The sequence below is a fragment of the Melanotaenia boesemani genome, chromosome 23 (assembly GCF_017639745.1).
Source record: "Melanotaenia boesemani isolate fMelBoe1 chromosome 23, fMelBoe1.pri, whole genome shotgun sequence".
Lineage (NCBI taxonomy): Eukaryota > Metazoa > Chordata > Actinopteri > Atheriniformes > Melanotaeniidae > Melanotaenia > Melanotaenia boesemani.
The window spans coordinates 23,936,553-23,964,107 of record NC_055704.1 but is presented as its reverse complement, the minus strand read 5'-3'; the positions used below and the strand labels follow the sequence as shown (position 1 = coordinate 23,964,107).

The 27,555-nt window shown below is 39.8% G+C and overlaps 1 protein-coding gene across 2 annotated transcripts in view; it reads right to left on the bottom strand.

The window, feature by feature from the left end:
• The window catches only part of apaf1 (apoptotic peptidase activating factor 1), a 52,082-nt gene that overhangs the window by 20,913 nt on the left and 3,614 nt on the right, over positions 1–27,555 (bottom strand). Inside the window, exons 3-26 of one of the 2 annotated variants that reach the window (XM_041977779.1) lie at positions 25,763–25,952; positions 25,404–25,601; positions 25,025–25,214; positions 23,471–23,583; positions 23,246–23,377; positions 22,833–23,071; positions 22,572–22,739; positions 22,164–22,295; positions 21,506–21,619; positions 20,656–20,840; positions 20,276–20,402; positions 19,823–19,948; positions 19,570–19,710; positions 19,352–19,477; positions 17,507–17,656; positions 16,987–17,115; positions 16,672–16,797; positions 15,992–16,111; positions 15,771–15,896; positions 10,975–11,100; positions 9,026–9,157; positions 8,827–8,952; positions 4,904–5,029; positions 2,422–2,568 (exon numbers count right to left, since the gene is read on the bottom strand). In XM_041977779.1, coding sequence (XP_041833713.1) covers positions 2,422–2,568; positions 4,904–5,029; positions 8,827–8,952; positions 9,026–9,157; positions 10,975–11,100; positions 15,771–15,896; positions 15,992–16,111; positions 16,672–16,797; positions 16,987–17,115; positions 17,507–17,656; positions 19,352–19,477; positions 19,570–19,710; positions 19,823–19,948; positions 20,276–20,402; positions 20,656–20,840; positions 21,506–21,619; positions 22,164–22,295; positions 22,572–22,739; positions 22,833–23,071; positions 23,246–23,377; positions 23,471–23,583; positions 25,025–25,214; positions 25,404–25,601; positions 25,763–25,952 — 3,489 coding nt within the window. The remainder of the gene's footprint in view (positions 1–2,421; positions 2,569–4,903; positions 5,030–8,826; positions 8,953–9,025; positions 9,158–10,974; positions 11,101–15,770; positions 15,897–15,991; positions 16,112–16,671; positions 16,798–16,986; positions 17,116–17,506; positions 17,657–19,351; positions 19,478–19,569; positions 19,711–19,822; positions 19,949–20,275; positions 20,403–20,655; positions 20,841–21,505; positions 21,620–22,163; positions 22,296–22,571; positions 22,740–22,832; positions 23,072–23,245; positions 23,378–23,470; positions 23,584–25,024; positions 25,215–25,403; positions 25,602–25,762; positions 25,953–27,555) is intronic. The other variant, XM_041977780.1, reaches the window with a different exon arrangement.

The following is a 27,555-nucleotide window of genomic DNA, read 5'->3' as shown; positions in this document are numbered from 1 at the left end:
AAAGTTTGTTTTTAATGCACTTGTTATTGCTTCCTCACCCCACTGTGATGCTTTTAATGTTTTATGTAAAGCACTTTGAAATTTCTTGTGCTATACAAATAAATTTACCTTGCCTTGCCTATTAGTTATTTTTCTGAATTACAGGAAACATTAGAAACAGTAAAATCTTATCTTTAGCTCCTACAAATTGCTTGCTTGTTCATTCGGAAACAGTTGCATGGTATTTAATGCTAAAAAGGCACTAAATTCAGCCTCGGCTTATAGTCTTCATGCTGCTACATTTCATGTTTTTCAATCACCTCGTTATTCTCTTTAACGTTCTAATAAAGTATTCTACTCTGTCACTAAACAGCATGTTATAGCTGACTTTTTCCTCAAGATCTTTACATCCTCAGAGCCACCAAATACATAATAAAAATATATATCACATAAAGAAGAGAAATCCAGACTGTTTTTATGTTTCAGCTCATTTCCAGAGTTTATGATCTTGTCAGCTGAAATCTGCTGTCGATGACATGATGATGTGTACTGGCCATCTGTCTATAAAAAGCTCTAACAGCATCCACTGTTCCACTTTAAACAGAAACATCTCCATCAACCCACACAAGCAGGTACAAACCAAAGAGCACATGCACACATACACACTGCAGCACCTCACACACAGTATCAGGAGTAATCTGAGATATAAAGCCATATCGATCAGGAGCGCTCTCCCTAGAGAATTAGATCATTGCTCAACAAATAGCCACTCAGAGTCCAGCTGAGACTGCCCACTCTGTGACCCCATCTGCTGTAAAAGTAGAGGTAGCGAACAGACGAACACCATTCCAGTCACGTCACAAGGTGGCATTGGGAGCTTTCTCTAAGTTACAGTGTTTTTATGTGAACTGTCAGCTGTGCAACAGCACTAGATGAAGGACTTTACTAGGACACAGCAAATGTCTCAATCTTACATACGGGAACATCCAGAATCTTTGACAACAGAGAACATTATGCACAAATATATATTGCTAGAATAATGTTCAGTACTCCTTCCATTTTTCTGAAACATAACACGAGTGTGAGGGACTTGGCATTCATTTTTCCTTTTTATTTGACTTTAAGGATGTGCTGCTAACATTCCTGATCTCCACATAGTCACTACAAACTTAAGTGGCTACGCTACTGTAAGCTGAGACATTGTTAGATCAATGCAAGCGTTATAACAGGCTGTAAGAGTCATGCATTGGTGTATAAAATTTACACAGTTCAGAAGGAAAATATCCTAAATATCTGGCTGTAGGGGCCTTTATTGGTCAGCTGCTTGACAGGAAAGGAGATGGAGAAAAGAAGGAGTAACCTGAAGGAAAGGGCGTCAGGAAGAGAACTGAACCTGGGTTGACTGTGTATAAACCTGCTGCTCAACCAGCCATAAACATCCAGTTTTTATTTATTTATACACAAATGTTTCTTGCATCAGTAGTTTCGACAGCAATTGATTTTTCATGATTTTCTGCAGAACAGCTTCAAGGTGCAGCTCAAACACACGGGCTGAGTTTGATGGCGGCAGATCTCGTTTTCTGTTTTTTCTAGAGCTTCGCCTTTTTTTTGGACAGTTTGTGTGTTTCTGCCTCTTTGCCACCGCTGAACGTCTGGAGGAGGCCTGAGCCCCATCAGCTCAGCCGACGTCACATAGACATCATGTCTATGTGACGTCTGCTAATAATATAAGAGGCTCTAAATCATGTTAAGGGTAAATGTCATGGAATTAGCTAAAATAATATGATCCAGCAGATATGTTTTTACTTTTAAAACATGTTTTATATGTATGTACAGCACATATTGAACCTGGACAATATTAAGCAGCTGGTTTTTAATGTTGGGGCTAAATGACCCATTTTGTGCACTCGTCTGTTTTTTATATAAACGAATAAATCAATCTTCCAACTTAATCAATTTTGTTTCCTTTAAACAGTCATTTCATCTCAACCTGGGGGTATATGGACAGGGTTTTATTTGACTGATCACAAATAAGCTAATTTCCTTTCAAACCAATTCATAAAGTACCCATAAGCATCTCTGGCTCATATCAAGCAGGACATGTTTGTTGCTTATTATCCTTCATCTCTCTTATTACCTGTCATCTCTAAAATTAACTTTTTAATTAAGCCATACAAATCATTGGAGGAAAAAAGGAAAAATTAATGACCCAAAGCGTACATTATGCCCTCCTCTGCCAAACGTGGTAGTGTTTCTGGTTTGGTTCGTATGTGCACAGCTGGTAAAGGAAGGCAAACGCTGACATTTATCATCTAACTACCACATAAGGAAACTTATGTGGTAGTTATGAAGCTAAATTTCATTTCCTGAGGCCCTGAAACCAGGTGATTTGGTCTTCAGCAAGTGATGAAGACAAACTCTGATAGCGATGGGTTAGCATACCTTAATATAGCCTCCAGTTGAGACCAGAAGAGAGTCGTCTGGGGAGAAGTGAAGATCGGTCACCCAGCCTCCGTGGAGGGAATCCATGCCATCCTTCCCATCCGGGGAGCAAATCTTCAGTAAGGATCCATCACGGATGCTCCAGAGCTGTGATGAAGAGTCAATCGAAGTATAAATTACTCCCAAAAGAAAATGCTGCTAATCGTCCCTGCTTATAGAAATCTGTAGCTACTCATTCTCATCTGCACGCTAATTTAAAATGATGCTACAGTAGTTTGGAAACAGAAACTTGATACTTCCTTCATTTTCTACATTGAAGAAAAAAAAATCAGGAGTGCCATTATTTCTCTTCATCATTTGGTTCAGGTTTATCGTGCTGGTGGTGTTTATGTTTGCGATGGCACAGGTGACCTATATTCCCCTCGACCATTGGTGGTGGTGTTGAGGGGAAGTGCATATAGGCATGGCGGTGACGGTGCACGGGGTGCTTGGGTAACGGGAGGTCGCATGTTTTTAACAGCTTCTAAACGCTTTAATGTCTTGACGTTTCTTACTGTTTTTCCACCACCTTTCGCTATACCTCCATCCCTTTCATAACCTCTGGGCCATCTATCCATCCTGTTGCCGTAGACCACCATCCTGGACTTCAGGTTGTTATTCATTCATTCAATAAATGGGAACACACCCAAACTTACCTTTCAGTCTGGACATTGGTTTATGAGGTGCGTTATCACCAGGATCCCCCGCACCCAGAGCGACTAAAAAAGGATGGGACCAGATAGTCGCTACAGCACTTGTACTGCTTTCTGCAACCTGCTGTAATGTTTATGTAAAGCACTTTAAATTGTCTTATACAAATAAATTAGCCTTTTCTGTGACATAGCTGTTGATTACCTGTTTGGGATGTGTAACTACAACACAGAAATTAAGATCCAAATATATATGAGGGAACACACTTCCAGACCAGGAGCGGCTGTTGGAAAGAATAATTCGTCTTTGGTTTGGCTTTTTGCAGAACTTTTGCATGCAAACTCCAAAGGAAGGTGTAAGTATATAACCTCCAAGATGCTCATCTCTTCTTGATATGTTCAGGTTTTCATGTTTTTTCTTGTATGTTGTCCATGCTGACACAAGGGATTTGGCAGTATTAATTTTCAGATACCTGTGGGCATCTTATTTAGATTGTTTATATTAGTAAACGCTGGTGTTTATTGGAATTTAAACAGCTCATCGACCTCGAGTTGCGCGTGTACTGGGAAGTGATCCTGTCGTCCTCCATCTGATGGCTCATTCCCAGGTGTGTGCTTATAACCTGCCTGTGTGATGCTGTTTTTGTCAGCATTAACTTTAGCTGACGAAGGTGTGCAGACTGAAACATCAGCAAAAAAAAGTGAGTTTTCAAAAATGTCCTACATCCTTTGTTCTCTTTCCAAGTCACAAGTTTCCCATATGTCACCAACACTTTATGGTGTGCAAGAATTCTGCAAAATTGTCTATTTTGCAGCACTTTGACCTGATTGCATGGGCTTTTCTTAATTTAAAATACAGCAAGGGCGACAAAGGAGACGTCCAAACACTGAAATTGCTTATAATGCAAAGCAATGGGTGACTTACACCACATAATGAAATTAGACTTTAGAAATAGTACAATTGTGCTGTGCATTGCATCTTGAAGCTGCTGTGCAACTGCCATGTTTATTTGACAATGACAAATCACGTGTACAGCTATATTTATTCCACGGCATGCCTGACTCATATTTGTTTCCATAGAAACAAGGGTGAGATTTCAGCGTAGACTATACAATTGGACTTGATGGATTCAGTCATTTCTGAATAATGGAGCCGCTTGGCTCAGAGGCCACCACAGGGCATTTACCTTTTATTTACCGATGCTGCATCATTCTGCAATCTGAGGAACACTTGGACATGGACCATGTGTGTTTTTGCACAACAAGATCAGACTGAAAGGCCTTGGAGATCCAATTTGGCAGCTTAAGACCTCTCCTTCACCTCCCACTGTCAGACATCTCCTCCTTTTCCAGCTCTCTTCGTTCTCAACGTCTTACACTCCACCTCCTCCTGAGAAGGAGCCCTGCCTCCTCTCTTTTATCTCACCCCTCCTCTGTGCTCTGCAGTAATCATGATGTATTAGTAAGCCCTTTATCTAAATGAGTAATGACATGTAATTAAGAAGTGATATCTGGAAATAAATGTTGTCTGCTGTAATTTTTTTATGTATGTTGAACGGCAAATTAGAGTTGACGACATTGTCTCTGCTTCTCCTGAGAGTAAGACACAGTTAAATGGTGTGTTGATACACATAACTTACCTCTATCATTTAACATAAATCCCTGAAATCAGCTCTTTACCTTGTCCCTGCTCATAAGCCCCTAAAATCTTCCTATACTGCATCAATTTCACTTCAAGTTTCAGCTACCAAAATCAAATTTGCAAAGGCAAAGAGAAGGCTAAGTTTACACACCCGGATCTCTCCGTTGTCATCTCCCGTTGCGAGGCCTTGACTGTCCCAGGAGAACCTGCAGCTCCGGACGCAGTCTTTGTGACCGTTCAGTGTGTGGACACATTGCCAGGACTCACAGTCCCAGATCTAAAGGGAGGAAAATAATTTATTAAGGAGTATGAGAAGGAGAAATTCAAGAATCAGTTAGGAAAGAAAATTTTGACAACAAAATCTGTATGAATTTGAACATTTAGCTAAATTTAAATGAGTCATTTACCTTTTATTAACTTATTAAAAACCCTTTTTAAGACTGGGTGATGTTTTTTTGTAACTCAGTAGATGCAGTAGATGAAGATCATTCTGTCCGTGGATCAAACTCTGCAACGCACCCCTAACAATGCAGAGGGGTTTTGGTTGCAAACAAATGTAAACAACACTGTGTTATCAGTGCAGTGTCGCTGCCCCCATCATACACTGTATAGGGCACCAAGTTCCAGGAGGGGGCACCGATTATTCTTAATCATAACCACAGCACATCTAAAGTTACAAATTTTACAGCCTTGTGAACGGCGAAGTGTGATCCAGTGTGGTTGATGATTTATTAACAGGTTCAATGCTGTGGTTCAATGACACTATGTAAATGTCACTACTACAGTAATAGAATATTTTAATCTCAGCTGAACTGATTCTGTAACCACGGTAACAATCTTAACATGACAGTTACATGTAATAAATCACAGTCTGTTGCTAAATAAACTATGTTTTAAACTGGTTCAGGTCTTATCTCAGACAGAGAAGTTTTATTAACATCAATGAATTGAATTCCAGTAGATACATGATGATGTACGGCGTTTCCCAAGGCTAAGTTTTAGGTCCATTTCTTTTCAAGCTTTACATGCTGCCCCATGAGACGTCATCTGGAGACAAGGCTTAAACTTCCATAGTTATGCTGATGACACACAGCTTTATAAGGATGTGTCTCATCAGGAGACAAGGTATAAACTTCCATAGTTATGCTGATGACACACAGCTTTATAAGGATGTGTCTCATCAGGAAACAAGGCATAAACTTCCATAGTTATGCTGATGACACACAGCTTTATAAGGCTGTGTCTCCTGGTGACACTTGTCCTAGAGATGAACTTTTTAACTGTATTTTAGATATTAAGACGTGGATGGCAGAAAACTTCCTTCAGCTCAACCAGGACAAAACAGAGGTTTTGGTCGTCGGTCCTGAAGCACACACAGAGAAACTGTTAATAAAACTAAAACTATTTTCTTTTAATCCATCTGAAGAGGTGAAGAATTCAGAGTTATTATTTTTTCTAATTTAAATTTTGTATCTCACGTTAAAAATATAACAAAGATGGGGTTTATTCATCTCAAGAATAGTGTCAGTTCCTTTCTCAGGTCAATACAGAGACACTGGCTCATGCTTTTGTCCCTTGTAGAACAGATTATTGTAATGCTCTTCTTTCTGGTGTTCCAAAAAACATTATAACTCTGTTGCAGCTTTTACAAAATTCAGCTGCTTGTCTGCTGACGGAGACCAGAAAGACAGCTCATGTTACCCTAATTTTAAAATCTTTGCATTGACTTCCTGTGTGCTTCCAAACTAAATTTAAAATACTTTTATTAGTTTTTAAAGCTAGTAGTAAATTAAAGATATACCTTTTTAGTAAAGCGGTTGATTGAATATCATTTCAGTGTTCATGATTTGTGTTTTACTTGCATTTATTTCTCTCGAAGTCTCTTATGTTAAATCTGGCTTTATTACTATTCTGTGGCTGTATTTTACCAGTTTATTCAGTTTTTTTTTTTTTTTACTCATTCAGACTTTTCACATTTAACTGACCGCACACAGACGCCACACGGGTATAAATCCAGCTTCAGCCTTAGACTAACTTACGTCTGCAGTCCCCTAGCAGGGCACAATACCAACCATACAAGTATGGTACCATACAAGCAGCAATAAAAACATCATCCCTACCAACGTATCAGACTCAAGCAACAATTTCATCCAGCTGGAGTGAAAATGAGTCAAAGTTTTCCCACAACTTGTCCTGCTAAACTTTTATCTATCCTGCAGCAAACATCAGACAAAGACTCCAATTTTAGTTTTTCCACAGTGTTCTTGTCGTCTCTGCCAGTATAACAGCAGCAAGCAGGAGGACGTCCTCAGCTATGGTCAAGAATTTGTTTTGGCCCATGAACAAAGACACCAAATAAGAAGCCTCCATGGCTTTCACTAATGTGGAGACTTTTCACTTTTTTTGTGTGTGTTGACCTTGATTCAGCAATTTTCATCCTAAAAAATTCAGGTAGCTTACCAACAGGACGGGCGTGCTTTGTGGTAAGATGCTGCTGGAGATACGCTGCCTTCCTGCTGCTGTTAGCTAGTTTCTCCCCACATAAGAATAATGCCTTGGGCGGGTTGGAGCTCGTGGACATAAATCCCATTGAAACATTTTAACTTAAATACCGACAGAATCTTCCAAGCTCTACTTTGGCCTTTTTAAGTTCTTTGTATTTTCGCTTCAACCAAAGTTTTTGATAAGTGATTGACAGGTGATGTTATTTGGTATGTGCTGTCTAAGCACAAGCTCTCAACATGCATTTTAGTTTAGAAACTTCCAGATATTTTATTCATATTACAGGATGATAAACTACCTCAAGAGGTTCATGTACCACCCTAGAGAAACACTGCTGTATGCTGATTATAACATAACCATCAGAGCTCTCTGTTAATGGATGACCTCTCATATTTTGCAGTTTTTGAAATTGCCTTTTACATTTTCCCCCTTGTGGGTCTCCAATCTATTGGATGAGGTTCCCTTTTTATTTCTTACTATTTATTCCCTTCTGTTCTTTCACCATCCTGTTTGCATCCTGTGTTGCAGAGAAAATAACACAGCTCATAATTAGACACTCATTTTGGCAGACGACTAACGATGTCTGCACACAAAGCTCCATTCATCTGAAGGTCAGGAGAAAAGAATAGAGGGGGGAAGAGGGTAGAGAGGATAAGAAAGGAACAGAGAAGAGCACTCTTCTTCTTTTTGTGGTGCTCCACAAAGACACTCATGGCCAAGACTTCTGGTTTGACCTCTAGATAGATGGAAACCAGAAACTTTGGTGTTTGTGTCCATTTTGAGCTAGCAGCTCTGTCTGGAGAGCGAGGACTATGTGATTGGCTGCTGACCAGCTCCACAACACACACATACACCCACATCTCAATTATGATCTTTGCCAAATCCATAAAACACACAATCCATCTCTCTGCCATTCACCAATGGAAGCCAGCTTGGCTGGCAAGCAAATCCAAATTCCCGTGTGAAACTTGGTGGCAGTAGCTTAACAAATACCACATAGATTAGCTTTGAATCATTCCTGATGCTGGGACATCAATTCTCACCGATGAATGAATTACTTGCATATATATCTAAATATAAACCAACAAATATTTAATGATGCTGAAAGGAGGTCAGTGTCAAAGAGCTTGTGGCTTCACTGGAGTTCACTGCTCTGCAGATTAAAAGCTACATGCATCTCATTCAGCCCACTGAGTCAGTGAAAGTCAGGCCAAAGTCGAGTGCAGGGGTGTTGATAAACAGAAACCTGGCAAAAGCTGCATCCAGACAGGGAGGTGGCTCATTCATGGTCAGCCAGCGTGCCGAGCTTGTTGAGGACAGACTGACCTGTAGGTAACTCGCTCGGCCTGAAACCATCTGCTGGATGCTAACCTCTAAGGACCTGGCCTCCCTGTGGGTGAAGCTTTTAGCCTCAGATATCACACATGGCATTAAATCCATGTGTAAATGCCAGAAGACAATCATTTCAGAGGGCGCTTTGAGAGAAGACGCTGATGTGTAATAAGTCATGCTGTTACTGGAGGTACTAATAGATACATCTCATGAGCATATGTGTGTATAAGAGTGTTGAACCTTAGCAGTTCTGTCAGCAGAAGTGGTGGCAAAGAGACATCTGTCTGGTGAGACGTGGCAGGACAGAATGGCTCCTCGATGAGCCTCGATGTCCTGTAGCTTCTCCCCGCTCTCTGTGTCCCACACCTGGTGGTGAGCAGACTCAGGTTAGTTCATGTCTGATTTCACGCTGCTGTTAAATGTGTAGCGTGGGTTTCACCTTCACGGTACCATCAAAGGACCAGGACAGCAGTCTCGTGTCATTTGGTGAGACGGAGAGAAGAGAGAAGCATCTGACTTGTTCCTTGTGACCCTGAAGGACTTTCCACTCGCCAGTCTTCCACTTCCACACCTGCAGGGAGGAACAGAGACAGCCATCTCTAATTAAAAACACTACACAGTTTTTAGTACATACAGTAGCTTCCTTATTTGAGTTTAAAAGAGTATGTTTTTTAGGTCTAAAAGCAACAACTTCTCTCTCAGAAGTCGCACGTTCTCATCATGGCAACTTGGTCCTGCTCATCACAATACATCCAAATATTAAAGGAGCAGTGCGTTGAAAAATAATTAAAAAAACTGTGTTTCTATTGGTATATGAACCAAAGTCATCCCACTTTGGTTGCAGTTAAAGTGGTGTGGACAGGGGACGGTTCACCACAAAGCACCAAGGTTCAGAGACTGTCCAACAGAGTCAGAACCATAATGGTTTGTGCCTCAAGGCAGTAACAACTCAGCCGTCATTCAGGGCTGGAATTTATTTGGAATTTAACTGGAATTTAGTTGGAACTTAGCTGGAATTTAGCTGGCCACAGTGAGAAAGCAGCAGCTCACAAACCACGATATTATATATTTAATTATATATACATGTTACGTTATTTATTTAATCTCTAAACAACAGATTAAAAAGTCAAAATTGACACAACTCAGAAAAGCAGCTTTAAAAATGATCTTCCTTGAGACACAAAAAGAGTTGCAAAGATGTTCAGGCCTTTTTCTGTTTGTTTAGTGTAGCAGCAGCATTGCATCCAGCTCTGCCGCTTGTATATATAAGCTGGAATAAATATGTAAGGCCCTGAGAGCAGAAATGCAGCTTTACAACACTGTTATGATGCTGTGGATGACAGTATTTTATGTTTTTCTTCTCTCTTTTATGCATTTGTGGCTCCGAAGTTAAAACGCTGGAACTTCAGAATTTAAAGTGGCTGTATTATACATTTGGGGCAGGTAAATCAGTAGGAACAGGAAACAATCTGAACTCAGAGAAGCACACAAGACAGAGGATGATCCATCAATCAACAGCTTTATGTGCAACGCTGCATCTTTTCTCCCTGTTATTGCCTTGAAAGTTAAAATCCTCCACCAACTAACATCAGTGTCATTTACATTCACTCTGCATTCACATTAACATCTAAATACACATTTCCATTTCCTAGCAAGCACATGTCAAACAGCATGAATCTGAATAGTTTCTGAATGAGCGGCGGATGGTGTGAGAATAGTGATGCTGTGGGCAGCAGCTGCATGAATACAGAATAAGGTGCTGCGCTGTCAGAGAGGGAAGGAAGTGCTGCAGTGGACAGGTCTGTGGGCAAACAAGAGATGAAGAAAAAGAGATAAAGGGGGGATGAGCAACAGAGCATGAATGGTGGGGTTGACAGAGCGTAACAGCCTGATGTGCACACACAAACATAGACTCTTGCATGCGGTCAGCACAGGAGCAAGAGGGATATAAAGAGCTATCGAGAGTAGCGTAGCCAGAGGCAAAGAGACGGAAAAGGAAAGAGAGGAGGCAGAAGAGAGGGATGAAGAATGGAGGGGTGAAGAGGCCGACAGGGAAGCTGATAGAGTGCAACAAGAAGGGGAAGGTGAAAACACCAAAGAGACCTGAGACACTGAGGATGAATGATTCACAACAGCAGGTATTTTAACTCAAGGTGAAGAATGGGGATGGAGGGGGAAGAATAATCAATAGCAGGGAAGAAAAATGGGAAGCCGGTTGGTGGAGGAGGTGAAAGAATATGCCATCGATTAGGAAGGAAAGGAACGTGATTGATGGATTACGGATGAAGTGATAAAGAGCAGGAGAATGAAATGCCACACAGAGATAGAGACATGAGAAGCATCAAGAGAGAAAGGGAGCAACAGAGTGAGGAGAGGAACTTGGCTTACCCTAATGGTGGAGTCCTCTGAGGATGTGAAGAGTGTGTGGCCGTTTTGGCTGAACTGGCAGTGAAGCACAGTCTTAGTGTGTCCCAGCAGAGTGGCCAGAAGCTTCCCAGAGGGCACCTCCAACACCTGGAAGGATGGAAAGAAGAAACATTAGTGGCACAAATTTAAGAACTGCATACTCTATAAGAAAAGTTGTTTTCCACGTTTGCTAACACAAATGTCACCATTTAGTAGGAGTACTTTCCAGAAGGAGCCAAACAGAATGAGGCTATTGGCTTGATGATGATGAATAGCTGGGGGATAAAAGTGAGTTTTGAGTGCAACAGCTCAGTCTGGTCAAGGCCACAGAGGGCTGCTGGAGGTCTGGCAGCCATGGAGAGGTTAGTAAAGAGGGAGGAACAGAACAAAACCGCTCAAGAGATAACCCTGAAGGAAAAGAAGCTGCCATCATAACAGCTTTTCTGGGAATGGTAACACATTGTAATTACTTATTAAGATGAGAATCTTAATATGGATGCAGCTGCATGTGGAACTATGACCTGAAGACCTCCACGGGGATCTAAATGAGGATATTTTAGCCACTCTGGCAGCACAAGTTTCAAAATGTTGTCAGGACTGAAACAACTTGGCAACATGATGGTTTTTAACAGACAGCCAGTCTCCAGAGAAGAACTGTTAATGACTTGGAGACTTTCTTGTAGCAGCACCACACAGGCAACATTTGCAGATTTTAGGGAGGTGTTTTGACATCCTGCTGTTGACTGATGCTGAATTCAAACATGGTTTTATTTTACATTAAAAGCTTGACTACAAGTGCAACAAAGACACCTGGTTGTTCTGGAAGAAACGCCTCATACGTACACAGAAGATCAGCATATGCAGAAACAGACATATGGGGGTTAAAAAGTAGGAATATAGCATAATTATTTAATTTCACAATTAATTCTGGTTTAAACGCCACAACTATTTAATGTAAAAGAGTCTTCAATATCATCATTTTTTTGGAATGAGACTTCTAAGTTACTTTACTTTGTTGCTGTATTATTTTGTTACGATAGGAATAAATTAAACTTAAAGACTTATAAGGAGTTTTCATGTGATTTTACACAACTATAGTTTTGTAAAATTATAGAAAATAATCATAAAATCGTAATTATTTCTATGACAATAATCGTACCAAGTAAATTCACAACCATGACAGTAGTTAAAAGTCTACACACAACGTCATGTAGACCCTTTTATCACTGCAATCACCTTATCCAACACTGCATATGCAAGTGTTGCATACAAAATGAGCATGCATGTCATCTGCAACATGAATGCTTTTTATTTTTCATGCTCGATCATTATGATGGAAGGGCTGACTTCCTGACAGCAAGAGGAGTGGGTCATAAAAGCATTAAGATTTATTTAATGAAGGAGATAATGTCATCTATGTGTCCTTGTAAGTGTACTCTTGTGAAGATGACTAACAAGGATGTGGGTGACAGTAAATTTCCTTGCATGGCCTCTAATTAAATAAACCAGAGCACATATTGTCCAGAAGCCACTTTTATGTCTTTTCTTAGCTCAAGCACACTTGATTTGCTCATCAACACAAATCTTGAATGTACACCAAGTCTGCAGAGGGGTGGACCCTTGCACTTAATCTATTTTTAAAAGTTAAAAAAAGAAACCCAGATTTGAGGTGGACCGATGACCAAGTCCTTGAAGCAAACCATATGGATAATAATCCCCTCAGTCCCTGGTTCAACTCCCAGCTGGCTGGACCTTCACTACATGTCATTCCACTGCCCTCTTTCCCCACATTATTAATGTAAAAAAGCCACATAAAAAGCACCAAAAACAATTGGGGAGCACAAAATAGCTTTGCCAACAGAAACAAATGCAACAGAACAAGTTCAGCACAGCACCTGATAGTTTTGAGCGTTTTGAAGAAAGCCAAACAACACTTGGGATTTTACCATCCATTTAAATATTCAGGTCCCAGATGAGAGTGTTGAAATGTCTGAGCAGAACAAGCCTAAAGGCACGGCAACCAAATTTGTCAAGCTTCCTGTTAAGTTTCAAAGACTGAACATGTCTTGGCCAGCTTCACACATTCAACTCAAGGATTTCTGGCAGGAATATGTCTGACGGGATCTGCTAAACAGATTAAAAAACATAAAACAGAAAGGAAAAATATTAACTCAGGCTAATGTAAAGAAGAAAGATAGGGAACATTTTTATTTAATCCCTCTACCAAGGGATTAAACAAGCCGATGAATCATTGCAGAACTCATTTTGAGCCAAAGACACAAAGAAGAAAAACAAATAAAGGGATGAAATAGCCAGTAAATAAGCAGATTCTGCATAATGAGATGAGATAATTGAGGCACACACTAATACTATAATCAGTCGATTATATAATTAGCCTTAAAAAGCAATTTGTTAAAGCAAATAAACACACACATGCATAGAAACAGGAAAGAATGATTCTTGGACGCAAACCAATCATGCAAAACACACATACAATTCTTCTTTTTCAGAAACAGTCACTTTCTGTTGCACCGATTTTCCCCACAAAGCTTACAGTTTTTAATTTAACATAACAAATGTGCCATCTGAGACTCTCACATGATGATTCCTCCAGTAAAATGTTATAATAAGTCAAGATGAGGGAGGTGAAAAATGCATTGCAGTAATCAGCATCCATTTGTCACAGCGCTCCACCTGGTGGTAACTAGAGGAACTGCAACAGCTAAAAGCTTTGCAAGTTCTCAAAATTTCTCCAAATATTTCATTTTATAATAACTATTAAAATATATATAAAAAAGTGTATAGATAATAGTAGATAATTACCATCCAATCATAAAAGATCCTGCTGCCAATAAACTTATTTAAATGTCAGAAGCTACAAACATCAATGTGGCTCTGAGAGCTCATAAAGAAGGCTGATCATCAATATCAAAGCCAACATAACAATATTGTTTCAGTTCAAAATAAAAAATAATATTTCCCATTCATTTTATTAAGATAAATACAATATTTTGAGTGCATTTACCTTTTTTCCTTTTAAAAACCACATTTGTGTTGTATTTATAGCTAAACTTGTGTTTTGTCTATTTACCTGAATTCCTATGCATTTTTGGGATTGAGATTTGCAAATGAATTTACACTCTAAAAATGTCATGAGAGACATCTGTTGATGTCACAAAGCTCTGCATGAAAACTAACAAACTGAAACCAAATTCAGTTCATCAACTTCATCTGCTGAGAACAGTCCCATGATTTCTCTATTGTGACCGTTTTGACCAAAATCTCTTTCAGTTTAATCAAAGAGGCCTCTGAAGCACAACATTTTAAGATTACACACATTTCTCACAGCCATAGATCATTTATCAACCCTACTCTTTTGCCTGTGGACCTTTAAATGTGACAGAGATCAATACTCTTTAGTCATGTCTACAAAAACATCCATAACCATAACCCAAGACAAAAATACTTGGGTTTAAGATGGAGATGGACCCGTTGTCTCCTATTCTGGGGGTCTGAAGCAGAACTGCTAAATCCTAAAACTAAAGTCTTTATTGTACTATTAACATTTTACTTCGCGTATCTGGATGATGTAGAGCCCAGGGTCCCTTCAATCTAGTTGCAAGGATTTTCTTAAATGTATTTTATGTCCACCCACCCATCCATGCATTCTTTACAAATATGACTGTTGCCATAAAATTAAGCAAAAGCCCTAATAATCAGCACAAAGAACAGAAGCTTGGTGCTATACTGACCACTAGTCTTTAATTATGCATTAGCACTGGCTGGTAAAACTCCTGCTATGTGAGCAGTAAGTTCACTGCTATTTCTATAACTTACATGCATCAAGTTCAGTAATTCCTTTTCTCTAAAACTCTTTTCCCACCTCTCCAACTTCACAGCTCAGCTCAAACCATCAGTGCCCTGGTTCCATTATACGCATTATCCATTTATTCCTGAGGTCAGAACCAGAGGAGAGACCAGAGAAGAGCCAGAATTAAAATAATTAACTCCTGTGTTCATTAAGACTGTAGGACCTCTTCATTTATTAGAGCTGCTCTCTGCTGTCGGACGCTGACCTGACCTCAGCACTTGTGCGTCAGGGGAGTGTTTAAGTTCGGGTTTTATTTATAGAAGGTAACTTTGGAGGATGTCTCAACATGTAACACACAAACACATTCACAAAAAACACACCTGTCACAAAGTCACCCAAGATCTCGTTCTCTGCCTAAAACCAATTCATCAGCAAGTTTGGAGCAACGAAGCAAGGAGATCAGAACAAAGGAAGAGGGGGAGATAAAACACAACTAAAGACGAATAAAAGAAAAGCCTGTAAGGCTGATGGGGTATATCAAGTCGGAGCAGGAGTGAAGGGCGTTGGGAATATGAATCACAGGTTTAAAAAAAGAGAAAATTGAGGCAAGTGAAAAGAAGAAGGGATGAAAGAGGTGGCTGGAGCTGGTCTGATGTTTAACTGGCAGGACATATAAAAGGTGAAAGAGCGGATGTCAGATCTCATGACTCAACATGGCTGGAAAAACACACCTTACAGGAGATTAAAGCACGCACACACACACTGACCGACATAAAACGACAAAAAAGGCTCATTTTGACTCATGAAACAAAGTCAGACTTCAAAACAATAATTCCACTAATGACTTAAACTAATTGAAGCTAGAAAGATGCTAAAACTATGAGGCTTAAATCTTCTGTTCTGTCAACTGTTTGTGAAGTTAATCAATCAAGTGTTGGAAGTGTCTCGGTGTGTGTGTGTCTTTTACCTGCACTGTGCCGTCCTCTTGGCCAAAACCCACAACAGATGGCTCCCTGCACATGCAAGTACACCGGATCCTGGACAACTTCTCCTCCGACTGGAACAGCACCGACCCTGTTTTACCATCACGGACCTGCCACACATTTTATGAAAAGCTGATCCAGTCATACCAAAGCACAGCAGTGCCTGTCTACAACTGAGCAAAACAAGCAGACCTCCTCAGCCCACCTGAAGCCTGTTGCAGTTGTCTGCAGCCGACACGACGATTTTCTCATCCTGGAAGAGAACGTCAGAATCTCTCTTCAGGCAGACGGCGGAGGACGTGTGAACCTTCTCGGTCTCCCATAGCTACAATACAAGAAACAAACTAAGTATTTATAAAAGCAAGACAATGCATTTCCGCATCATGCAGGAGATAGACAAGGAAGGACTTCGGTGGGCAAACACACAAAAAGCTGGTTAGCCTGATTTTGCCTTATCAAACAATGAAACTGGGAAGTTCCCATTGGGGAGGGGATTATGACCTTGGTGACAATGACTAATCAGTAGGCTTAATATAAGCTAGAATAACAAGTTTTAATGCAAAAAATGAACAGTTGCTGCTTTAGTTTGTCACTAAGATCATTAAAGCTAATATATTCAGATCAACTTCAATCCAAATAAACATGTTTTGCCACCTTTAAACTGAGAAAATGTAGAGAGGTACATGTGGTGACTTCTAAATCATCCCTGAGAATCCCCCATTAGTCTATGAAAAGCAGCAGCTGGCTGGGAGAAACAGTGCAATTAGTTAACTTGTGATGTTCGATAACAGCATGATTTTACAATCGGAGGAGATAATTAGAACAATCCTGACAGTATCTCTGAGAGCATAATGTACACACCACACACACACACTAATGCCTCACCCTGACAGTCTGGTCATCTGAGCAGGACAGCAGCTGCGAGCCGTCGGGAGAAAACTGCACACGATAGACCCAGCTCAGGTGGCCACTGCAGTCAGCCTTCTTCTGATTCTCCTCCAGATCCCACAGCTAGAAGAAACACAGCCTGGACTTTTCATGCTAATTCACAATCTGATTTTTAGTAGGGAATGTGAGAACTGTAAAATTAAAAATCAAATCACCTCATCAAGTTAAAATCTATAATGTTTTTTTTCCATTCAAAAATCAAAGGAAGAACTTAAAATAAAAAGCGGGATTGTGTGGGAGCATGTGTTTTACCTCCACTGTATAGTTGGAGAACGCTATGGCCAGCAGGTTGCTGGTGGGACAGGCGTGACAGTACTGCACCGTACTCAGACGGTTGGTCCTGATCTCCAACAACATGTCTGATGTGTCCACGTCAAAAACCTGAGAAACAGCAAAGATGGACAATAAATCAGCACCTAGTTTGTCTTTATACTTGGTTATAATATGTTGAGTGTTACAGATGACATTTTAAAAACTTATGGACAAAATTAAAGCAAAGAAGATGTTAAGGGACACAGACGGATGATTACAGGACGAGACTGACTGATTTTAGAAACCCAAACAGAGGAGGGGCACGTATTTATAACCAGGACACACACTCTCCCCTCTGTCTAGAAGACAAACGGACACTTCATCGTAATTAAAACAAGGACATGGAGGACAGAGGGAATGTGCTGTTTATGTCGATTCATTCAACACACAACAGAATTTGCCCTCACTCAACAAAATGTGAATTTACACTCTAACACTTCACTTCCTGCTTAACACTCACTAAAACCGCATTTCTGGCTGCACATATGATGCGTTTGCCGTCGGCGGTCCAGGTGCTGCACTTGATGAAAACCTCTTCATCATCGCTGTCTGTAAACAAGCTCTTCACGTTGATTGTCTTCCACTCATTGGCACTCGATACCTGAAACAGCTGCACCAGTCAGAGGAGAGGATGGCCACACAGAATAAAGAAGTTAATATTGTGTGAATTACAACACATAAAAACAATTGTTTTAATTTTGAGGTGTTGATAAATGATAAGTAAAATGGAGGCAAACTACAAGCCTAGTTCCCAAACAGTTGGGATGATGTTTGAAAGGGAAATAAAAACATGATTTATAAGTCTTATAAACCCACGTTGTGTCCCAAATAGAACATAAACAACATGTCAGATTTTGACACTGAGACATTTTTACCATTTCATGGTAAATGTGAGCTCATTTTTATTTTGATGGCAGCAACACATCTGTAAAAAAGTGGTTCCAGGGTGATGTTCAGCATGGTGTAACAGCTGTCTGGAAACATCTGGGAAGTGAGGAGACCAGCTGCTGGAGTTTTAGCAGAACAGTTTTCCACTTTGAAAATCGTGATCCAAAGAAAACGGATAGAGCATCGTGTCTGGATCCTGTTCACATACAGCTTCTTCTTTGCATGATAGAGCTTTAACCTGTTTGTAGGCTTCGGGGTGAACTGCAATGACCATGCAGGGATTTCCAGGACAGAATTATGCAGTGATGCCTGAGGACCCAAATATCATGAGCATCCAGTTTTGATGTTCATCTTTGTCCCATGTGCACAGAGATTCCTCCTCAATCCCTGAATCTTTTGACCCTGAAGATGATGTGACCTCCAAAGTCTTCCCAATTTTACATAAAGGAAAATCTTTCTGAAATTATTCCAAAATTTTAAATGAAGTTTGTTGCAGATTGGTCTTTACATCTGAGAGGCTCTGCTTCTGAAGTGCTCCTTTTATACCCAGTAATGTTACTGGTCTGTTGCCAAGCAACCTAATTAGTTGTCAAATGTTCCATCTTTATGCAGACGTGCTGCCACCATTAAATTCAAAATGAGCTAATATTTTTCATAAAATGGTAAAATGTCTCAGTTTCAACGTTTGACATCATGTTTTTGTTCTACTGGGAATAAAAATGGCTTTCTGAGATTTATAAAGCATTCTGTTTTTATATTATAGGGCTGGGCAATATACCGAAATTTTCAAATATATCGAGACTTTATCAGACAAAATATAGAAGGAGGGAATATTGTTTATATCGAGATAGCTTGTTTTGAGTTAACAGCATCTTTTCTTTTGCATTTTGCTTAGCTGTATTTTTGTTATAGTCATTGAAAAGTACTTTTCAATTTATTTTGTTTTAGGAGCATTTAATTTAATATAAAGATACTTTAATTTCTGCTGTTTTAATGCACATGTGCATATATATATATATATATATATATATATATATATATATATATATATATATATATATATATATATATATATCGAGATATATATATATATATATATATATATATATATATATATCGAGATATATATCGTATGCCATGATTCAGGTAAAAAACATTGAGATATAAGATTTGGTTCATATCCCCCAGCCCTATTATATTATTATATATTATTATAAAAGAGCCAAAGTAATACAATTTAATATTTGAAATCTACTTTTTTTATAAATATGCAAGTATAAAAATGACAAAATACATCAATTAAATATGAAAACATGTTTAGCTGAACGTTAAAATAATACCAGTCCATATGAATCATGTACAGTTTAATAAGCAGCACAAAAAGAAGCAACAGCTTTGCGGTAGCGAGTTAAATTACCTTCACTGTGCCATCGTTGGAGGAAGTGGACATGTATGTATCATCAGGGGAGAAACAGCAGTGGTTGACTGGCTCAAAGTGGCCAAACATGGTGTTCTGGGAGGATGGCTTGTTGAGATTCCAAAGCTATGGAAAGTAAGATAAATTCTATTTAAAGTTGACACACAATGAATATGAATAAAACAAAAGGGTCATTAGGAAAATAAAAATACACGCACCTTGACATTTAGGCCCCTGTCGTTGGAGCAGGTGGCTAGCAGGCGGCGTCGTGTTGTGTTGGTGAACACACAGTGGTTGACCTGCTCCTCGTGCTCCTCTTCAAACACCCTCAGCAGCCTGCCTCGCTCTGCGTTCCAGACCTGAAACACACATCCAAACTTCCATCGTAGTAAGGCCAATTTTCTTTTTTTTTTTAAAAACTTGTTATTTTACATGATAAAGTTGCTCATAAAGGACCAGCAGCCTCCACACCTTGACTTTCCTGTCACTGGAGCAGGTTGCTAGGAGACTATCATCAGAAGAGAAGGCACAGCACAGCACTTCATCATCATGGGCCTGGATTTCTGTGAGTTTCTCACCTGAGGTGGTTTTAAACACCTGAGCACACAAGTACAAGAGCAGCAGGTAAATGACACTGCAGAAATATTATATTAGTATCCTAGAAACACAGCTGTGTTTAAACTTAATAACAGCTACTCCTACAGACACATTTATAGATTCCAGAGGGCTGAAAATGCACCCTTAAAGTGCTGATGGTTGATTAATAAAGCTGCAGCTGCTAATTAAAAACGAATGCATCTAGAGTGAAGAGGTATAAGTGGTTTGTTTTTCTTTTTTTTTCTTATATTTTGTCTCCATGGAAACTATTTTCCATTTATAGTATCATGCAAAAGTATGCACTGGATACCAGATGAATATGGATACCTTGAGTGTCTTGCTGCCTCCACAAGAGGCAATTTTAGTCCCATCATGGGAGAAGCATGCCGAGTAGACGGAGCCCTGATGAGGGTGGATCACCAAACGGGACAAACTCTCAACACTGCTCTCGTTTCTGTACAAAAATCACACAAATAACGGTCAAAACAGAACGACTGCTAGTAGTAATCTGGCAATAGCTTACAATAAGGATAATATATTTATACTCTGTTCCCCTAAATAAGTGACTCCTAATGAATAATACCCATGGTAAAAAAAACAAATTGTTTTCCACACACTACAAAAGATATATGTAACTGATCCTTAGATTCAAAACAATCTTGAATGAATTTTTGCAGAACACCATATCGAAATGCTAATTTTCTTACATCAACTCAAAGTAGAGTTTCCCGCTTTTGGCCCGGTGCAGCGCCTGCAGGCGAGCTTTCTTGTACACCTCAGAGGCATGCGGCTGAGACAGAGCAAGCTGCACAACATCGGGGAATGGACGCTGCTCCAGATAGTGGCCATTCAGAGACAGAAACTCCTGGAACTGACTGCGGACTTCACAGTTCTGAGGACAGAAAGTAAATCCACATTTTAGTCTGCCGCAGGCTGAACTGAATACTATCTATAAACTCAAATTACAAAAATTTAATCTCTCATACATCATTTAAATGCCCTTTCGGGTAAGTTAGAAAACTTTTATTGGAAGTTAGTTGCATTATCAAAGTGTCACTTTTGCTTACAAATGATGTACTTCTGTACTGGCAGTCCCTTCTTAACATGCATGTCCTGGTAACACAGATGTGGGAGTTACACATGCTAGCCCCATGCTTCCCTGATTTTGTCTAATAAACCATTTGACAATTATAAAATCTGCGTTCTTGTGATGATGAAAATTGGAAAGGGAATGAGGGACAACTAGGACAACTATTATCTTTATGAATGAGATAATCAGAAATGACTTGGGGGTAAGATAACAGACAGGCTGTACCTTAAATTTAATTTGCAAAGTTTTACTGACAGTTCAAATGAAAGGAAGAACTGAACTTGTCAGCCTGAAATTTCCCTCAGGAGGGAATCGTTCATGAGCACAGTTCACATTTTAATAATGGAGAAAGAGCAGCACTCCCACCTTCCACGCAGTCTTTCTCATGACTGTTTAAAAAACAAAAAGTAATGCAAACGGCAGCCAAATATCTTTTTAATTTCGGAAACAAGTTTACATCTGCTGACCTCTTTGTCCAGAATGGATCCATACTCCACATAGTCATTGATAAGGTGGGCTGGACCCATGATCTGGGCCTTGATGCTGACCCAATCCAATGAGAACATGAGGGAGTAAAGCTCCTAGACAGAAGAGAAAAATATAAATTTCTGCTGGAGAGAAAAAAAAAAAACAGCGATATAATCCCTCTTTCATGCTGAAGTGGCTCTATAGATTTGAATGTGTGTTATACAGAGTGTTGGACATTCGTGTGGGATCCTGAAGCTGGAAACTCGCGGTGGAATTACAGCTTTGTGGTAGACCATAGAAACTTTAAAGAATGCTGCAAGTCAAAACCTGACTTACTGGTTAGAATTCAGTAGGCCAGGACAAGGTGTGTGTGTGTGTTTTCTTTTATCAAATTTAGAAAAAGAAAGATTTTCCACTTCCAGGTCTATCCGCCATCTCAACCCCACTACTTCTTTCTGTAATTATATGTCAGTTATTTTTATAATTCTCAATATAACTATTGATGCTATTGTCATTGCCCCTTTTTCGTGGGTTTCCTTTCTTCTTTTTATCTGGAACTGTCCTGTACATTCTTGCTGCTGTGTCATTTAAATTTCCCTAATGAAGGAACAATAAAGTTTTATCTTATCATATATGTGTGTGTGTTTTTTGTTTTACCTGAGAGAGGTTAGCTTTGGCCATATGGTAGGTCAGAAATCTGATCCAGTACAGGCACTCCTCGTCTCCTGAGATGGGAGGACCATCTCTGTAATGATGCTGGTACTGACGCACCACCTTACCGTGCAGACTCTGAGAAGAACATGAAGAGAATAATTAATTACTTGTTAACAGCAGTTGTCTGGACCGTAATGTCTTGTTGATGTCAGAGTTCAAACACCTTGCTGAATCTATGCCATGAAGAATTAAAACAGTTCTGAAGATAAAAGGTGGTCAAACCTGGTAACTAATACATTTATTTTATACATTTGCTAATTATGTTAAAAGCTTAAGTTATATGTTTTCCTGGAGCCGTGGCAGCAAATCAGCTAGCGTAACTTCTAAATCTTAAATACAAAGCAGGCAGACCTCGAGGTGATTTCGATTCTGCTCCACCAGGAAGTCCAGCTGGAGGTCATGGAGGTAGTACAGGTAGGGTTTGTTGTTACTGTCCACAAAAAGCAGAGACTTGTTGACAAACTCCTGGAGGATGTCCTCCACCTCCTCTGGCTCCAGATCCCACAACACAGAAAGCACCTGGGAAAGGGCATCAAATCACGAGTTCTTTACCTTGCCTATTCTGGGAACAGGGAAAACATAACAAAAGTATCCTGTATTATGTAGTCGAACCGTAGCAGGGATCTTGATGTCCTTTTCGATCACAGTAAAGTCCTTGTAGAGCTCTTGATGCTCGACGGGAAGGACTTCAATGCTGGCAGCCATGGCCTGGTCCAAGGCATCATAATCGTAGGAGGAAGACTTCCTTATGCGCTTGAACTGCTTCTGCTGCAGCTGGCGGAGGTAGTAAAGCCAACGGTCAGGTTTGTCTTTGAGCAGAGCGCCGATCAGGGACACCACCAGAGGGGAACCTGACAGGAAGCACAAAGAAACTAAAGATTTGCTGGATAAAAGTACAATTTGTGAAGAGAAGTGTGATCCCAGAAATGTTAGACTTGATTGTCAGCTCTAGATAATCACAACAAAACAACAACATCAAAGTTATAAATATTTTTTTAATGTTATAAATTAACTTAAATACTGACCTTTACACTCTCTGACTATACTGCGAGCCTCCCCGGGTAGTCCCTGGGGCTTCTTATCGGTATAAAGAGCCAGAATCTCCAGTGCTTTGTTCTCATCCAGACCACTCTCTACTTCCACCTCATACTTAGCACCTACAACATAAAAACACAAGTGAAGTGCACAAATTTTACAGGCACACCTGCCTTTTTCTTTGTAATAAAAAACAATCAGAGATCGGCACGTACCGCTAACAGAATCTGCTAGGCTTCTGTTTCTGGTGGTCAGAAGAATGCGACAGTGGATATCAAACACCTTCAGTACTGTGCTATCCCAGACATCATCAAGGATCAGAAGAGATCTAAAAAAGAAGCAAAAAAATTTTACTCAGCAACTAGGAAATGACATCAACAGAAAAAGAAACAAAAATAATAATCTGGCTGATATATATTTTTTCTACACTTAAATAAAACACCAATTCCAACCTCTGCTGTGGGCTAACACCAGAGCAAAGATACAGATCCACCCTTCAGTGAAAAGAATATCTTTATTTAAATGTTCATTATTCAATGTTTGTGTCATTTTCTGTAATCTGAGAGTGTAGGATTCCTACCTTAATTCAAATATTCTCTTACCTTCATTAAAAAAACATGAAGTCTGTTTTTGAGTTGCTAGTAAACATATTCTTTTTTAATCACATATTTTACCAGACAGCACCGATCACACTTAGTTTAAGAAACATTAATAGAATGACAGTCAGCACATTGTGAGGATTTTATAGACCGACAGTTAAAATTAAACATTTGCCGAATTATTAGGAAGATCACTAAGAAACATTTGCCAAGTACATCATTTTTCTTTAGAGTAGCACTGCGTCAGTAACCTGTACCTCTGCATAACTGAAGGATGTTAATCTTTTATCCACTGGAGCAGAAAGCCAGCAGCATAACTGGATTTCTCCAAGTCCATAACATGAAAAACAACTTTCCGGAAGATTCAAAAGCATCTGATGCGGATTCTTTATCACTTTCGTTTTACCATGTCTCCTTAGCGCTGTAAATAACTGAACCAGCCACAAATAACAACTAATCTAAAATAAGAGAAGGGCTAAGTAATAGCTGGCCTGCAGGAAACTTGAGTTTAGATGTAGTAATGAGTCTTATTTGGAGGAAGTAAAAAAATATTATGTTATATTTTTTATTTCTTCTGTATTTGTGTAGAAGAGATAAGATTTTCACCTTTATAGATGTCAACAATAAATCTAATCCCCTAACTGTACTATTGAGAAAAGAATTGCTTGCATTGCTCGGAGGGGAAGACTTGTTCTAACAGATGGGGTGCGAAGGAATAAGCACCCTGCCCGGTATACTTGCAAATGTCCCGCTAGAGCTTTAAAGCAACAACTAAACTGGTTTAAACCTGTTGTTGGTAGTTCAAAGTTGGTGAATTTTATTATGATGATATTTGTTTTGCACCCTTATTCATTTGCAAAAACACTGGTCTATTATGAGTTTGGAAATATTACAAAAGTGCATTTCAACATATAAAAACAGCAGATAATTAGCAGAGGGTTCATCCTCCTCGCTTCAAAGGCTTGTAACCATGGCAACTGCATGTTTAGCAGTGACTGAGATTCATGCAAACTGTAGGAGAATCCAGAGTTACCAACGCTTATCACTGCGCATCACCAGTTTCTGTAAATATAACTATGTTCCTGAACTTTCTCATTTCATGCTAAAGTCAACTCTTCCTATTCTGTCGTGTGACCGTTTTGCATCCTGAACTGACAGCAGTTAGCTAACCTCGGATATCTGCGCAGCATGAGGAAGCGCAGACGTTCTTTGGCTTCATCCAGAGAGCTGGGGGGCCGGTGGAGTGACTGTGAGTCCAGGCTCTGCTCCAGACGAAAACACAATGACTGAATCTTCACCAGCAGGTCTGGTTTGTCCAGCTGGCCGATGGACAGCCAGTGAATCCCTCCAGGAAAACACTCTGCGGGAAAGGGGATAGAGGAAGGGTATGAAGCAGAGAGAAGTCAAGCATTTTTCAACTATTCTCAAACACTTGTCTTCACTCATTCATGGTTAATTAATGACTTACAGAAAGGTGAGACTATAGGGATCTATGCTAAAATAAAGAACTTGTTTTCTTTTAAGGCAGAGTCATTTAAACGTTATTCACCTTCAATGAGTTCATAGTGTCTGACAGCCTCAGAGGCAAGGACGGACTTTCCCGAGCCAGCCATGCCAAACACTGTAACCCAGCCAGGGTCTTTCTGAAGGCGATAAAGTTTCTCCCTCACCCGATTCACTAACTCTGGTCTGCTGACAAACACTAGTGGTCTTTGTGGTACTCCTCCTTCACTAAGCACAGTCTGGACTGTTGGACAAACCAGAGAAAGATCTTAACTGTTAACATGTAAAACAATATATAGAAAAAAAGACAATGATAAGAAAACAGAGTTAACTAGGTGACTGAACAGGTAAAGAAAATGGCAAATGAACTCCTTCGCACTGAAAGTATAATTTTCCACTTCTCACCATACGATGTAGAGGAGTCAGAAGACGCCTTATAACCATCAAATGAGTGGCGTGGTAGATCATCATGAAGCAGACTGGCCAAATCATCGTATGACTCTTTAACCAGAGCATTGTAGAAAGAGATGTAGGAACGATTGTCCTTCCTCAGCAGCAGTTCAAGCAGAGCTACAGCCTGATCCTTCCTGGTGGCCTGGAGAGAGAAACAGAGAAGAAATGTGGAGTTTTAACACACAGCTGCTTAAAAACTGTCACACGAGCTGGTGAAAACATCCCAAGAGTAATAAGAACTATGACAGAAAATGATCTGATCTCAGCTCTCTAAACGTGAGTGCAGCCGGGTGAAAGAAGGTGAAACATCAAATCAATTTCTATTATAAAAATAGTAACGGGGTAAGCCTCAAGAAGTTCTGACTTACCTACTCCTTTGTTTGGACCACAACAATCTGAGGGAAATGTCATGAAATTTCAATGACAAAAAATGACTTTGTTTTCTTTTATTATGTTAAAAACATAAACTTAAACTAAACTAATTACATGAGATGCATTCTGTTTTCATTAACAAGTAGATTGCTTCCTCTCATTAACAACTGAATTGAAATACTTTCAAAATATTTTACAGAAAATACAGACCCCAAAGGAGATGTTTAACAGGACAAACGTTAAAACAGCTAAATTCACCAACACACTGAGAAAACCTGTGAACACTGAAAGCAAAGAGTGTGCTACTGTTTTTCTACACTAGTCAAACAGCATGAACATAAAAGGATGTATGAACACCTGAACTTTCTCAATTATGGACCAATGCATATCTGCATCATGGCACCACATACAATGAAATTACCTATGAAGAGAAAATAAAAAGCTACAGGTAGAACAGCCATGATGCTCGAGTCTTGTTCGTTACTGTGGACAGGATAACTAATCCTTCTGTGTCAGTATCCCTGAAACTTCTATCCAACCGAGAAATGAATTTGCTTCTTTCTTTACTGACAAAATTCAGAAACTCAGGCAGTCAGTGCTTCCATGCCAGGGGCAGGACATATGTCCCTATGTCCACTCATAGACATGAACTCCATGACACACTTTTCTCCAATCAGTCCTAAAAACCTGTATGAGATCCTTGTCCATCTGAAAACCACCACTTGCTGTCTTGACGCCCAGCCAACCGAGTTTTTAAAGAATGTTTCAGGAGGCATGGCCTTACAGGTTGTAAACATGTCTCTGCTTTCAGGCGTCTTCCCTCAGACCATAAAAACAGCCGTCATCAAGCCCCTACTGAAAAACAAAAACCGAGACTCGTCCCTCAAACACGTCCATGCATTTATCTTTAGTAGACTGGACTACAGTAAAGCTGTCCTCACAGGTTTCCCTAAAAAGTCCATCAGACAGATGCAGTTAGTCCAGAACGCTGCTGCTCGAGTCCTCACTAAGACCAGGAAAGTAGATCCTAGAACTCCAGTTCCGTTTAATAGTATGTGTAACAAATAAAGAGTACCTCATTGTATACCTATTACTTTGTACAGTACAGAACTTTGTACAGAGGCAGCCTACAACCACCCGCTCCTTCAGGAAATGGACCCCTGAGGCAGAGGAGGCCCTGAGGGACTGTTTCAACTCCACAGATTGGAACGTACTCATTGAGCCACACAGTGAGGACACTGACGGGGTTACTCACTGTTTCACAGACTATGTGAACTTCTGCAGGGATACTGTTCTCCCTATTAAGACTGTGCGCTGTTTCCCCAACAACTAGCCCTGGATTACCAGCGACGTCAAGGAGGTCCTCAACAGAA